Source organism: Hirundo rustica, chromosome 13 (genome assembly GCF_015227805.2).
Source record: "Hirundo rustica isolate bHirRus1 chromosome 13, bHirRus1.pri.v3, whole genome shotgun sequence".
Lineage (NCBI taxonomy): Eukaryota > Metazoa > Chordata > Aves > Passeriformes > Hirundinidae > Hirundo > Hirundo rustica.
This window is the reverse complement of record NC_053462.1, coordinates 5,724,251-5,739,646: the sequence shown is the minus strand read 5'-3', so window position 1 is coordinate 5,739,646 and position 15,396 is coordinate 5,724,251. Positions and strand designations below refer to the sequence as shown.

Genomic DNA, 15,396 nt, shown 5'->3' with positions numbered 1-15,396 from the left:
GCCTGGAATATTAACTAGAATGGAGGGAGGAAGGCTGGGGAGAAAATAAAAGAGATTTTTACAGTTTAAAAGTGCTAGAGTGATGCATTTCATTTGGTTAATCCAGTTAGTATATATTGCTTTTACTTTCCAGCTCTGCGTATCTCAGAGCTGACAACACAATAGTCTCCACAAACACTGCACACAAACGGTAAACAGAATAGCAGAATATGCACATTTCCTTTTCTGTCATCTGAAACTGTAATCTAAGGCTGATCTAAGGTCTGAGAATCACTTCAGGGTTTGTGTTCTTCATATTGAAATAGAATTTTCTGTTACTCATGTTAATCCAATAGGTAATGCACATCTGCAAAGCTTGATAACGTGACTTCTGCTGTAGGGTAATGAAAAACAGAGATCAGAACTCATCTCTTCTGCTAAGCTAAGACACTTTTAAAATGACTAATGACACTAGAAAAAACTTTCTTCATGCACATCTTTATGTAGTGCGGTCTGGCTGAAAAAGTTTGTTGGGGACAAAATGTTCTTGCCATACATATTTCACATCTGATATATGTCCTACATAAAATCATGCTGTGCTACATGTGCTCCATTTAATAAATTAATCCCCAAGAACTATTAAATACAAAGTTTTCCCTCAGAGACTGAGCTTGTTGACCTTGAGATTGTAACAAAAAGTCTACTTAAACAGTTGTGTTTCTTTCCTTCTCTTTTGAAGACCAAACATGCAAGATTTAGCTTCTATTCGCTTTTCATCTGAATCACTGGTGTTGATTTTGAAAATACAATGCAGTAAAAATGAAATAAACTTTATATTTTTAAATCAAATTTGAAGAGCACTTTTTTCAGCAAAGTACTAAATTTGAAATTATTCTATATTTTTCATGAGATTACTGACTATCACGATTTTTTTTCCTTTTCAAGATACTGTGCTGTTGGAGTGAGTCCTATTTCCATCCATCCTTTCCTTGCTAGTTAATTCATTTAAGCTCTTTACCCACTCTCACTCTTCTGAGCAACTAATACATGCTTTATACAACTAAAACCAAGTAAACCACAACATCCAGCTTTGACTGGATCAGATAAGAAGTATATCTAATCCAAAACATATGATGATGACCAAATTAAAATACCAGATCTAAATGCTAAAGCTGTGTATTATTCTTGCTCTAATTAACTTCCATAACATCTCTTAAACTTATTTAGCATTTAAAATTGAATGTGCATTCAAACATTGTGTTGCATTGTAACTATTTTCATCCCCTTTATGATCAAAGCCCAAGTATGAAATAGCTGTTTTATACGCTTGAATAAATTTACTTTCAATTGACGTAAAGGGGAATACAAAGTACAAAGAACAGCAATATTAGTGTCCTAACTTTCTATTTATTTAAACATAAATGCACACCCAACAAAACCCCACCCTAAAGATTTTGTAAACAGCAAGCAGAAAAAAATTTTAAAAAAATCTATTTGACAGACTTTTCCTGTGACAGGCTTAAAGCAGGAAAGACGTTTCTATGGTATTTTGTAAACTGGCAATTATAAATAATTATACACAGTAAACTACTAAGGAGCCTGTCAAACACAAAACTGCATGAGCATTCAATGTCAGCGCTGTGATTTTCCCAAAAATAATAAAAAAGTGCTTCTTAAAATCAAGTAAAATTGTGCAGTTCTTTAATAATAATTCCACGTAATCTTATTAAATAATATTAATTGCACAAGAAATTACATGGTGAAGTCTACTTAAATCTTTCCCCTCTTAATACTGAGAAGAAAACTGACAGGGTTGTGCTCATTCCATTAGGAATTAATCTGCTCTTTTAAAAACAACACTAATTTATCCTGTAAGACCAATTATAAGAAGCAACACCATCCTACCTTCACTCCATTTATCTTCTGTAGATTAAAATGGTTCAGTCTGAACAGAACATAGTATTTCCACAAAGTGAAGTTGACAACTGGATTTCCCTGAGGATCAACTGTCAACTGCTCCATGCGATGCATCTCAGCCAATGCATTGAACTGCTGCAGCGCCACAAGATTTGTCTCCTTAAACTTCAGGTGCTAAAAAAAGTCAAACCCCAATAAATTAAATAAGGAAACAAAGAGTGAACACAGAGATTCCTACTCTGTGCCACTGAGCTTGCAAACTGTAACAGTCGTGTGTCTGATGAAGCAGCTGAGCTCATTTCATTTGAGGTTTCTGTAGCAAACCTCATCAATGTATCAACCAAGCGCCATATTACAAATCCTAAGAGACATCGACATTGCAAGCCCCAAGCAGTTTGTAAATTCTTTACTTAAAGCAGGAACACTTTCAGGGTTACATAGAGCAATGATACTATTTAAACAATGTCTACTTTAATTCTGCAAGTAAAGCACCTGCAATAGCTACACGTAAATGTAAGTACAATACATGCTTTTAAAATATTCTGCCCTTTTGGGCACAGGGTGCTGCCCCAATTCCATACCCTGCCCTACACTTAATGTTCCTATGATCATGGTTTATGCTACACAGTAGCATTGTTGTGGGAAGAAGAAGGAGGAAAAATTGATGGTGAATATAAAAATTTAGTTGTGATTCTGCTATTGCCCACAAATTTTGCCCTACCCACAGCGAAACAATAGTTTCATTAAGACAGATAAATTTGTCTTAAGCTCCCCACAAATTTATCAGTCTTAATTAAACCATTAAGTTTTGTTATACTCAAAATCTTGAGAAGCAACAGGAAGCTCCAGAGCCAATCAATCCGAGCTACAAGCTGCTTTTGTTTATTATCTCTATTTTAATATTTGCACCAAAATGACTGATTTGAATGACTAAGAAAAAAAAGAGACACATACTGAAGAGACTTCTCATTCATGTAGCTTTTCTTCATCAAGAACTGAGGAATTTCATGAACTGCGCTGATTTAGTTAGCTACTCTTTCTAATCTTCATCTTTTTATCCTATCAGCAATTTTGCTCTTTGAACTCATGACACAAATGAAGTCTTCCTGATACCATGGATCCATAATCATACGGAACAACAAATACTGTATTTACACACAAGTTTTGCAACTTAATAATTAGGTAGGTCAAAGGAATCAAAGGAAATAAAAACCAGTCTGGAGTCTACATTTAAATTACTGATTTTTAAGTATCAAGGTTAGTATTGGAGCATAAGGAAATATGCAATTCTTAACAGGATCTATTCACACGGGAGCACTTAGTGGGGGTGCTATGCCAAAGTAAGATTCTGTTAGACGATCCATATTCCATCGCTGTTCAGAGCTGAAACATGAGGCATGCTCACCACACAATTAGGAAATTTTGTCTTCAGTTTTGCAAATACTTGAACAATTTCATCAAATTCTATGAACGTAAAGGAGACTGTGGCAATAACGCCAGCTGTTTGAACACTCCAGCTTCGATCCAGGCACTCCAGAGCCCCAGCACCATACAAGCCGAGAGTGTCTCCTTCCACTTCCACTAAGTGAGACTCAAGAACAGACAAGCCTTGTACTGCACTGCTCAGGATTGTATCAAGAGATCTGTAGAGGAAATAAAAACACAGTGATGTAAATGAGATGATATTGAAATAATATCACTCTACTGAATAACAGTCCTTTCTCTTACCAAAACTCAACTGTTAAATACAATAGCATTTCTCAGCATTCATTCATCTTCAGTACCCATCTGGCTCAAATACACTAAAGGCTGGAAAGCCCCTCTTCCATCAAGTAACACTGTATTTGTTCTACTTCTTCAGCAGAAAGGCTCTAGTGTATTTGAGTTGGTGGTGGGGTCAAATTAAATAAAGAGTCCATTCATATTTAATAATTGGCTTTAAAATTTTAGCTCAGAATGCTAACCTAGCATGTTTCATCTTGCTTTAGATATCTAAACAAAACTTCAGGCAATGTATTTATTTAAGCAATGTCCCCTTCACATTCTGTTTGCTATATGAAATGCAAAAGACATAAGCAATAACTCAAGCATTTCTTTCAAATAATGTGACCTTTCCAATCCACAAGAGCAATTTTAAAATTAAGCAATAAATCCAGGTATTCCTGACTCCTGTCTCTTTTTAGTCTACTTCCAGTAGATACACCCACCTGGCTGGGCCTAAAGTGTACAGAAAACTCAGGATAAGCACAAATTACAGATTTAGAAAGTTATGTAATGATTGTTATAATTTTTTTCTTTACCACATTCTTAACCTTTTTAATCTATTTTGATTAGTAGCAATAATTTGACTGATGTTCTCTTCACAATAACAATCAGAACTCTAAAATTTCTCTCAACTGAAAATGTTGAGAGCCTACCACTTCATATGTGAAGCTCTAATTACTTAACTATACTGAATTTCACCTGCAATTTTATTGCTTAGTAGCTCACCTTGAAATTCTTCACTATGATAACACATACATCAAAACAGCATTATTTCTCAAGCAATGGGAATTTGTTCATTAACAGAACAACAGACAAACTACCACTGACTTAGTCATGGGGGAGGGATTACCAACACTGAATTAAATGGCAAAGAAAGCAGGCAAGAAAGCAGGGGGTAAATGCATTCAGAGGAAAGCTTTGGAAGCACAAGAATAGAAAAGATGATGGCAGTTTAAAAATGCTAAGGAAAAAGCATTTCTAAAGATGTAGCACTTGACTGGAGATAAGAACCAGTTCTAGCCATAATAGACTGAAACTCAGATAGGTTCTGCTTGTGAGAGACAAAGACTTCCTGAGCATCCCTGACATTTCCAGCATTGACCAGGACAGCAGGAAGCTGAACTTGCTATTGAATTTGTGCAGACTATTTTTTTAGGCATTTGCCTGAGCTAGCCAAGGTTGAAGTGCTACCTTGGTTTTAGCCAATCCAAGGCACACACTGTTCGTTAAGTGGGTTCTGCAGTGGGTTCTGGCCACATGACCACCTTTTTAGATGCAAATAGGCAAAAATAATATATTTTGAACCAAGAATACTGAAGTTATCTTGAGAATAGAACTAAGACTGGTAACAGCTTTTGTTGAAATAGTATGGATGTGAAAGCAGTCCAATAGAAGATGCTGCAGTTCAAACTAAGAGCCTGAATGCAACTATGAAACCTCTTGATACACAGAGATTACAAATCTTCATAATGCTCATACATCTTCATTTTGTTAATTTAAACTGAAGGCAACAATCCAAGCTGTTAAGGAAATGAACAGCCTCAAGAAGGCTAAGGAATTCATATTTAACATTTCTTGTAAACATGAAGTTGTCCTTTATTTAGCAAAATCACCTAATAATTTAGCTTGCACTTCTTTAGGCAATGAGTTGCTGCTCTACTTCTTTTTAAACACGTTACTTAATACTAATGGTCAAAAGCAAAGTAAACTATCTTTTCAGGGTTGATTTGCATATGTAGTACTTTTGATAATGAGATACAGCGAAGTCTCAGAGGTGAGAAGTAGTAACTGGGAACTTAAGACATGAACAGGTAAAAGTATCACCCAATAAAATACCTGCTTTCTTCAGGAAATACATACGCAGCACTGCCATTGATCTGGCAGGGCTCACTTTCTTTATCTTTGTTTAAAGAAGCCTCAAGAGCAATTCGGTTCTGCTGGATCTCCCATTGCCGAGCAATGTTCCCAATCGTTAACCGCTTCTTTTCCTGAAACGAGACACACGAGTCATTGTAAGGCATGACAAGGCAGCATCAACACATTGGTTTGTTCTCAAATATGCTGCTTAAGCAAAGCATTTTAAACGTTTCAAATTGAAGAAACTGTACTAGTGGTTGGTGGTTATGCATTAATATCAATGCACCATTCTAGTGCTACTTTGCATAAATATTTGCCGGCAAATAATTTCACAAAATTTGAAATAAAGAAACAAGACAAGTAACACAATAAAACCACAACTTATGATGTTAAGCTACTTAGGACATGGAAACTGCTACTTCTGCAAGTTTTTCCATTTTAAAGAGCTCAAAACTCTATTTCATCTTCCATTTGCCCAGGGAGTCTTGATGCTTTCTGGTTAGAGAGCACTAGTTGCTCAACACTTACAGACTTCCATGATGATTGAGCTCCATGTCACAGAAAGGGGGGGAAGTGGGAGTTAGTGGTTTTTATCAAAACAATCTTTAGAAAATTCTGTTTGCTCTCAAGGGTTAGGGGTCTCAACCTCAATTACTGTACAGCTCTACTGCTTTGCTAGCCCTCAGATGTTGGCTGCTGGATTCCTAAAGAACTTCAAAAACTTTCACGAATTCCTTCTACAAAAAGCAAATTTTACAAGTGTGAAGATTCTGCTAGTAGTAACTTTCTCTTGTTCCAGTAAATACTAAATTCAACCACTGTTGGAAAGGAATGACATTCTCTATACATTTCAAAGTACATCTCAATCTTTCCCAGAAGAGTGGGTTGGAAGCAATTAAAAAGAAGTCTGGAAAAAGAGAAGAAGAAATTCTGCTGTTTGGGCAGACAAGTATCAGCAAGGGAAAAAGAAGAGACAACATTGCTGAAATGAACATTTTCGATGCAGTGCATATGGGAAAACAACAATTGTTTGCCACTGAAAGAGTGCCTATAATTTCATTTACACTTCATGTAGCATAAGAAATGTTGGACAAATATAGTAGTAAAAAATAGTTGCAGAACATAGTTCTCTAAATATGTTTTTCAGATTTAACTATGAAGAAACCTATAGTTCCCAGCTTTTTTTTTGCTGAACATTGTATCTATGAGCATATTTATTCCTTCAATTCAAATGTGTGGAACAGGAAAAAAGTCTGAATCTTAAGAACCCATTTACAAACAAAAGCTCTACAAAAATCATCAAATCATAAATATTGGTATTTGACTATTATGCCACTTAACTATTTGAAGATAAGAAATATACTTTGATTAAAGTCTAAAATGCAATGTTGAAATTGAGTAGTGATGGCACAAGGTGTTAAAAATATTTTTTCTTCTAACGGAATTTTCCACTAGCAAAAAGCACCTCAAAATCTAGGCCACCAAGACAAACAATCCCTCTGCTACAAGGAAACATGGTTAAGAACATGGACTACAAATAAATATCTACTTGGCTTTTTTCCTAGTCATAGAGATATTTCCAACAGCAGGAGACAATGTCATGTGTGAAAATTATTTACTAATTTTCCATTTCTTTACGCTACTAAGAAGTGGCACCAACACTTCAAATCTGAAGAGACTTTAAATACATCAATACTTTACAAGGAAAGAAGAAATACCAAAACCAAACAACAACATCCCCCAAACAGTATCTAAGTATTTTTTTATTATATCAATATTTTTAGATGAAATAGAAATATACAATGATACAAATATAAAGGAAATCAAAACTTGTTCTTAGTCACTGGACAGGAAATTTTTCCCCCCATTCATATATTTAAGTTCTTGGTGGGGTGTTGATATACTTAAAACAACTTTTAACATAGCGCTAACATTCTGTTTGTGTCCTGTTATTTTACAGTTATACATGTTTGCTACACTTCTTATGGCCTCCTGCAACTAATCCAGTCTAATCCTCTTCATGAAATATGATTTTACCTAGGAAACTTAATATGGACATGAATATTTTTTGTTTATTCGACTTCCAAATTGAAAGAGACCGTTTGTATAGGCATTACTGGCTCACAAAAAAAAAGTAGGCACCTTTTTCCTCAAAACAAAAAAAGGGATTTGGAAACAAATGGCGATATTCACACAGCAAATGGAATGCAGATACTTTTAGATTCTTGAACTCTAGCCTCCTGTTAGGAGCACAGCTCGTAGCCAGCAGCCCCATGAAGAGCACTCTGGACACCCGGGTCTCCCCTGCAGGGCAGTTCTGTGCCGTGTGTCAGCACCAAGCAGGCCAGCTGGGCTGGGAGACAGGAGATCAGAGCTCTGCTGACAGAGACATCAGCTGGAGCCTGCCTGTGGCCTCAGCGCCCCTCCACTCCAGCCACAGAAAGGAACAACGTCAACGGGAACAAATGAAGGAAAAACTACTTCAGAACACCCTGCGTGGCTGCAGTCAGTGTTCACCTGAAAAGGGAGACCAAGGAATGTGACATCACTGGAGAAGTCCTTTACTTTAGCCTGGATTTATGACAATGAAGTTACCATCCACTGATATGTATTACACTTGTGTTCAACGTAGGCTTTCTGCTTAAGTACCTCTCATATTTGACTGAACAGAGTTTCAGTCATGAAGTGCACTGTTGAAACTGTAAAAATATATATTGGGATATATACTATATATATTGGGATATAGAATATAATATCTGCAGCAAAAAAAATTGGATATAAATTACTGCTGTAAACTGGTTTACAGTAACCTTAGAACAGCCACGACAATACCTTAAGCAAGGTCTGTCTATGGCTTTCACGCTTCCTTTCCTCCTCTTTCCTTGCTGCAATAGATGCCATACGTCTTTCTTCTTCCTGGATGAAAAAAAGAAAAACAAATTCCTAAAGGGAGGATCTAAGCCGGTTCTGAAAAGCATTACTGATAAATTATGTTCTTGCATTGGTATTTGAAATATAAGTTTTCATTTTAACATAATTTTAGAATTTTTATCATCTCAATGTTTCAAAATACTATTAAAACAAATAAAATTGTTAATTATAAATAAGTCAAGAAAACATCGAAAAAGTACAAAGCATATGGTGAGTATGACCATGAAAAATACTTTTAGATATGACAGCGCAATACATCTTTGTATCTTTGTAGTAGTTTTTGCAATTAGCAGGATTAATTTTGTAAAAAAACCACAAAGAGCAAAAAAGCTGAGTTCTATTTATGCTTGAATCATAATCCAGGATTAATTTTCATCATTATAAACTGTTTCCAGGGCCTGGCTTTTCTCAATCAACAACAGAACTTGAGAAGAACAAAACATTTTCAAAGTTAGCAATTCCATGACCCTTATGTTTCATCAATATTATTGCCTAACGACGAAGTCTCAAGAAGAAAGCCATTGATCTCTAAACAATGAAAGTGAAGCTTCATTTTCCTGGTGCAGCAATTTGATACTGCAATACACCCATATTAGGTTGGATGCCCCTCGTTTACAGATGTCTAAGCATTCTCAGAGCACAGTATTTTTAGAACATATATTTTCCAAGTAACAAAAGAAATGTTCACTATGAAGTAAAAAGTGTAGAGTTCTTCCAACACAAATATTTGGGAAGCATACTTTAACTTATTTTGATTTACTTCACATGCCATTTGGGCATTTCTATTGAAGTGTCTTCCCAGAACATATGAAAAGTGTTTTCATTTCCTCAAAATAGAAAGCTCCTGTCCAAACCTTTTCATTTTCTGGAAAAGTTATATGTTAACAAAATTAACAAACAAAAACGAACAGAAAGCACCATCAACCAGTAAGATATATTGACATGTCAAAATTTCTACATAAATAAAACACACTATGTTTAGAGGACTGTAAGAACCCCTAAGCACATGGCTGAGTGCTTACTGGAAGATAAAATAAAACAGGAACTTCACACTTAGCATAGCCATTACATTTTTAAGAAAATAATTTCCAAAGCATAAGAAGTTCAGTGCATGTAGCAGGCTCACTCTGATCTGTGTACAATCCCCCTGAAACCTGCTGACACACCATGGATTTTGGCATCAGTCTGAAACGGGGTTAAACAACAGATCTTCAAACTGTTCCTCCATGGCTTTATCCTAATATCTTACCTTAAACAAGAGGAGTCCCTCACTGCACAGCAAGGCATGAGCCTTTGGACAGAGCAAGCTTCTCTAACACAACTGTATGCAAGAATTTCCTTGGAACACTAACTGGAAAGCCACTAACTTTATTATTATTATTAATTTATTCTCAAAGCAACTTGTCTTTCGCTGGTGAAGTTCTATTGGCAGCCTTCCTCTCCTATTGGGATTTTAAGCTACTCCTAAACAGAGTATTTCCAAGCAGCTAGTGTCCTGGAATTACAGCATAACCCAGGTTAGGAGGACTTCCACAGTGCATGTTAAAGGAGATCACCAGGAACCGAATAACAAAATAAAAGCACACATGCATATACAAGGCCTTCTAGATGCCACTGCAACAAAATGCCACACAGCACATGAATGGGATGGTTCAGAGGCAGGCTGTGAAAACCATTAAATAAACCCCACGCAGCTAATATGTCACAAATATAATGCATTGCTAATAATGCAAAATAAAAATGTACTCTTCCTCAAGATATGATTCAGAATTTTAGGAACAAGAAGCATTATTCTTATTACAGCTGTTTATCCCAATTACGCATTATATTATTCTGTTTGTGTTTTGTGTAAAAAACTCAAGTCTTTAAAAAAATATAAACACTAGTAAACTACATTAGTGATATCTTTCTTTAGAGAGCAAGTTAGATTTGTTCCTGGGAATTTTCATTTTTTAAATAAATCACTTCATTTGACTGTGTATCTATGCTTTTAAACTAGGCTTCCTAAAGAAAAAAAATTTTTTACAACTTTTTGTCTTCATTTTTTCTAATGACTTTTGAACACATTGAACATATCAAATAACAAAGTATGTTTAGAAGTCTTAAATTAAGGGACTTTTCTTGTTCCCTAGAAGTTTGATTATATTAAATTGGTATGTAGAAAGAAGAGAAATGTAAGCTAGTTTTACCACCAAGGAAGAGGAAGCAGAAACTATCCATTCTATCTGGCAGAAAACATCTGGCCATTCATCAGACTCAGTTTCAAACTAACTGAGCTGGTGTCGTGTTTCACACTGGGGGAGGTGAGAACTAGATAACAAAATTGCATTGATTGAACATCAGCCTTCATTAATTTTATTTGTTCCAAAACAACTTGCTGTATTTTTTCCCAAGCTTTAAGGCAATCATCCATAAAGTTCCCTAAATCAGTTTTCTCTCAGCTTCAACTTCTTCTCTTCTTACTCTATCTTCCTTCTCACAGCTTTCCCTTGATGCAGTCCAGACGCGTACTTCCATGCAGGAGGGTTTACTGCCCCCGCTGAAGTCAGTGCTGTACCTTCCCTACCAACACAGTCTGCATACAAAGACCAAAATCCACTAACGCAAATCACATTCTAGTAAGGGTATTAACTGAATAAGGCGTTTTTCCTTGATCGAGAGTTTATCCTAATTACAGACACTTAAAAAGCACTAATCTTTTTCTAAAATGTTACTTCAGCCAAAAAATAAAATACATCCTTAGCTTTACTCAGTATTCATAAAGGCAGAGTGATAGAGAAAAATCTCTGAACAAAGATCAAGGGCCATATCTACATAAACATTTCTTGACGAATCCTACATAACGCAAGCAACCAATCTTAAAACACGCATCCCCAGGAACCCATTAAAAACCCCCAGAGTACCAAAGACGTTAGGAAACAAAGCCCTACATAACCCTGCCACAGCTCCCTTTTGCTCTCATCCCTTCTCTTGGAGAAAGCATTTCGGAAGAGCTGGAGCTCTCCCCGCGTCCCTCGTTCCGCTGCGCTCCGGCGCTCCCCGGACGAGGCGGGAAGCGCTCCCGGGCTGCTCCCGCCCGGGCCCGTGGCGCCCCCTGGCGCCCCGCTGGCGCCGCTGCAGCAGCGCCCCGCGCCGCCAGCCCTGCGGGGGAAACCTCCGCAGCGCCGGCAGCGCCCCGCGCAGAGCACAGCGGAACGCGGCCCGCCTCGCTGCTGCCTCGCCACTCCTCAGACAAGTGCCTTTCAACAAATGACACCATCTACGTCGCACAAAGTCACACTTAAGTACCTTATTTCCCAGCGGAAAGAAAAAAAAAAACAAAAAAAACACCACCACAAAAACACCACACCACCACAAAACACCAAAACCAAACAAAACAAACACCACACAAAACCAAAAGCAGCACCTCAGAACACTTCATGGTAGTGATGGAACACAGTAATGAATTCTGTTCTGGATAAAGCAGCAGAACCTACTCCCTGATCAGCAATGAAATGTCTAAGCACATAATCAAACCCAAACACAGCTCTCCTACTTTAAGCTTCTAAAACATGTAAAACCTCAAGGAAAAATGCAAAGCTTTACTTCTAAAAAGACACAGCTTGTCTTTCAATCTGGCAACATTAAAAATAAATTGCATTATATATCATATTTACACACACATGGAGGTATACATACACACTTAGCAAATTCTCTTGAGGAGGTCCGTTTGAAGTGATGGATAGCAAATGTTATGTAACTCCTTAGTAAGGAATTTGTACACAGTTCAATAATATTTAAATATTTTATTATGTATCTGCAGACAAATATCTACTTACTATTACAAAAGAGTGGAAGAAAAGAAATAGATCCCAGCCAAACTGTAAGCACCACTGGGCAGGCCCACTTTTGAAAACGTTCAAACTACAAAACAGGGTGAAAAAGGTTCAGTGCCCAGAAAAACAACCATTATGCTAAGGTAAATAATCACAAATGCAACCCGAGCCTGCTCTGAGTGTAAAGCTCTGCACAAGCCCATTCCGTGGATCCATTCATGACCCTGCAGCCAAGGTAAGGAAAAGGGAATCCCACGGAAAAAGCCTGGCACCGAAGAGCATGTATCTTCTTGAAACCAAACATGAATGAAGCTTCCCAAGTCTCATACAAAATTTTGAAAATATCCTTCAGTAAAAAAAAAGTTAAAATCAGAACTAACAATTGTGTAAAACTCAGTTCTTGAGCAGAAAAGCTTCTGAACAAGTTAGTGAAGAAAAAAAACCCCAAAATCATCCAACTCTCAGTTTGTTATGAGACAAAGCAATGCTAAAGTTCAAAATGGCCTAAATGTTCTTGAGGCTGATGAAAAGATCCTATAGATATAATTAGACTTTAGTTTAGTTTCTTACACTAATCAAGAGTGGAAACCATATACTCAACACTGCAAGTCCATTCCCCCACCAGGTTAGATCTACCCTTACAGCTGATGGCAACAGCACGTTGCAGTGCTAGGCAGAATGGCTGGATTTGGGACTGCCAGCTCTTTAATTTTACCTCAAATCCCATGATACTTGTTATTTTCCTTTAAATCCCGGCTCCTTAAGTCATACGATTATCTGGGTAACAGTTTTTATTGGAGAAAACATAGCACCCTCCACGTGGAGAAAAATGTTAAAAGGCTCAAAAAACAGAAGGCAAATAAAGAGTGTAAAACACATTATTTTTACAAGTAGATTTATGAGCAGCACAACTGGTGAAGCCTGGTTTTCTACAGCTTTTTGTCTTTGTGGTTGATTCTCTGATGTTTAACAAGGTGCAAACCCAGATTAAGTTCTTCCCGTGGCTGTGCATTTCTGACGACTCTTCACCCATACTGATCTCATTGAGTCTAAAAAGGAGTTTGAGCTCTTTCTAGTTTTTCCCACCACTGATCCCCCAGGATCCATCCTCTCTTGACAAGGGTAAACGTGGGGAGACGGAGAGATTTTTTTTTTAATGCAACTCAAGTTTCTGAAATAATACTGATCAAACAAGTTTTTAAAAGCAAAGTAATTAGCAATTATTAAGTCAATATGAAGACATAAAATATAAAAACCCCTGAAGCTTAGAATATCTGTGATCAAACAAGTATTTAGTATTTTCAATGATGGGAGCAAAAGTCTCATGTCCAAAAGCATTTTCTTTTTAAAATGAATGTTTTCCACATACATGTTATATTTTTCAGCCTAACTGGCTCTATGAAAAAGCATCAGCTCCAATTTACAATGCTGTACAGCCTTTGTAGAAAACAAATGAGCATTTAAAAGAAGTTGTATCAGCAGCTGGTCCAAAAAGTTACCACAGTATCACTGTTGCTTGCTGCTGGATTTCTCTGGTAAGAAGCCATGCTTACACATCACTTTTGAGTAGGCACAGAAGAATCAGCAGGATTACTCCTATATTAAAAGACAAAATAGGTGGCACTACGGAAAGACCCTGGTGATTGTCCCTCATCCTCTGAAGTGGATTTTCAAGAAGCCTGTGGGAGACTGAGTTGTGTGCAAGTCCTCTCTCCCTTATCAAGGTTACTCAAACAGCACAAACAGAAATTATCAAGGAGAGGAGGTTAGGAAGAGAGAAATACAGTCAGACACACAAACTGTGTGATCACCAGCTCTCCCTAGGGAGGCTGATTAAAGAAAGCAATTAAATTGTTAAATAAAAGATACCAATTACAGCAGTTTTAGGGCAAACAGACCATTCCTTTGGAAGAAATGTGCTGCTCCTTCTCATCCAACAAATCAGCAAAGACTTAGGAAAATTCTAACCCAAGCTTTGCAGGCTCTCTCAGGTCACGTGGCAGCTGAACATACAGCATTTGCTGCTGAAGAGTTTTAGCACGTCAAAATAAACATGTTAAATGATGTAAAAATGCAAACCCTTACTTTATACTCAACTAAAGAAAAGGGTTAAAGTTTTAAATACTGTAATGTCTATTCACCATTCCATACTAAATTAAGGAAAAAGGTTGTATTTTTAATACACATATATACACAGAAATCCCTGCATTTTACTTCTGATTTAAAGTAGCTATTAAATGTGATGAAAACAGAAATTTCTTACTGTGATTCTCTTCATATCTAGCTGTCGGAGCTGCATCATATGATGGAGAACAGTGTGTTTGTACCATGTCTCCTGAGCTATTGGATTGCCATCAAGGGTGATATCTGACAAGGATGAGGAATCAGCAAGGCACAGAATATCCTCAAAACTGTAACCAAAAGAGTTTAAAGTTTTAATGTCATGGAGTAGGAATAATTTTGAGATGGAAGATTTATTTCTTAAGGACAGAACATAAATATTTAACTGCACTAAAACACTTCCACCCATCAATACTGCATATGATAAATACAAGTAGTATGAAATACCAGTAGCTGCTGCTGGTAAACATTTTGGTCCCTTCACATACAGGTAAAAAGAGATGCAGAATAAGGAGAACTATTTAAGTATTTTAATCAACTTCTCTGTGAAAATATAATACATATAAATTCATATTCGGAAATATAATAGGTGTATTTGCCATCAAAGGCAGCATGAAAAACCTGCAAAGTACAAGGAAAGAAAGTCAACCACAAATATCACAGAATGATCCTAGGTGTTTGCATCATCATTAATATTGGAAGTAAAACAACTACAAAAGCATCATAATCATCAAAACAGATTAGTCCATTACTTTGAGTTCAGTCTATGAACTCTAATCTGCTGGCTACTTAGAACACATCAGATTTGGTTACTTTCCAAAAAATAACTGACCTGTCTGTATAACCTCTAGAGTGTTCCTTTCATTGAAAATGAAATGTGAAAAGAAAGCAGCTCAGATATTCAGCATTTTTAAGCAACACAGAACTATTTGACTGGATTTTAATAAAGAAAGCTGAACAGTGATAGTAATAAGACTCCGTAACATGTTCATAATGCATGTGTGACACTACA

At 36.7% G+C, this 15,396-nt stretch overlaps 1 protein-coding gene across 6 annotated transcripts in view; it reads right to left on the bottom strand.

Moving 5' to 3' along the window:
* The window catches only part of LRRC49 (leucine rich repeat containing 49), a 41,497-nt gene that overhangs the window by 5,854 nt on the left and 20,247 nt on the right, over nt 1-15,396 (bottom strand). For 4 of the 6 annotated variants that reach the window (XM_040077775.2, XM_040077773.2, XM_040077777.2 and 1 more), the window contains 5 exons: nt 14,527-14,674; nt 8,350-8,433; nt 5,497-5,648; nt 3,302-3,539; nt 1,885-2,070 (listed from right to left, as the gene is read on the bottom strand). In XM_040077775.2, the coding sequence (XP_039933709.1) occupies nt 1,885-2,070; nt 3,302-3,539; nt 5,497-5,648; nt 8,350-8,433; nt 14,527-14,674 (808 nt within the window). The remainder of the gene's footprint in view (nt 1-1,884; nt 2,071-3,301; nt 3,540-5,496; nt 5,649-8,349; nt 8,434-14,526; nt 14,675-15,396) is intronic. The other 2 variants (XM_040077774.2, XM_040077779.1) reach the window with 2 other exon arrangements.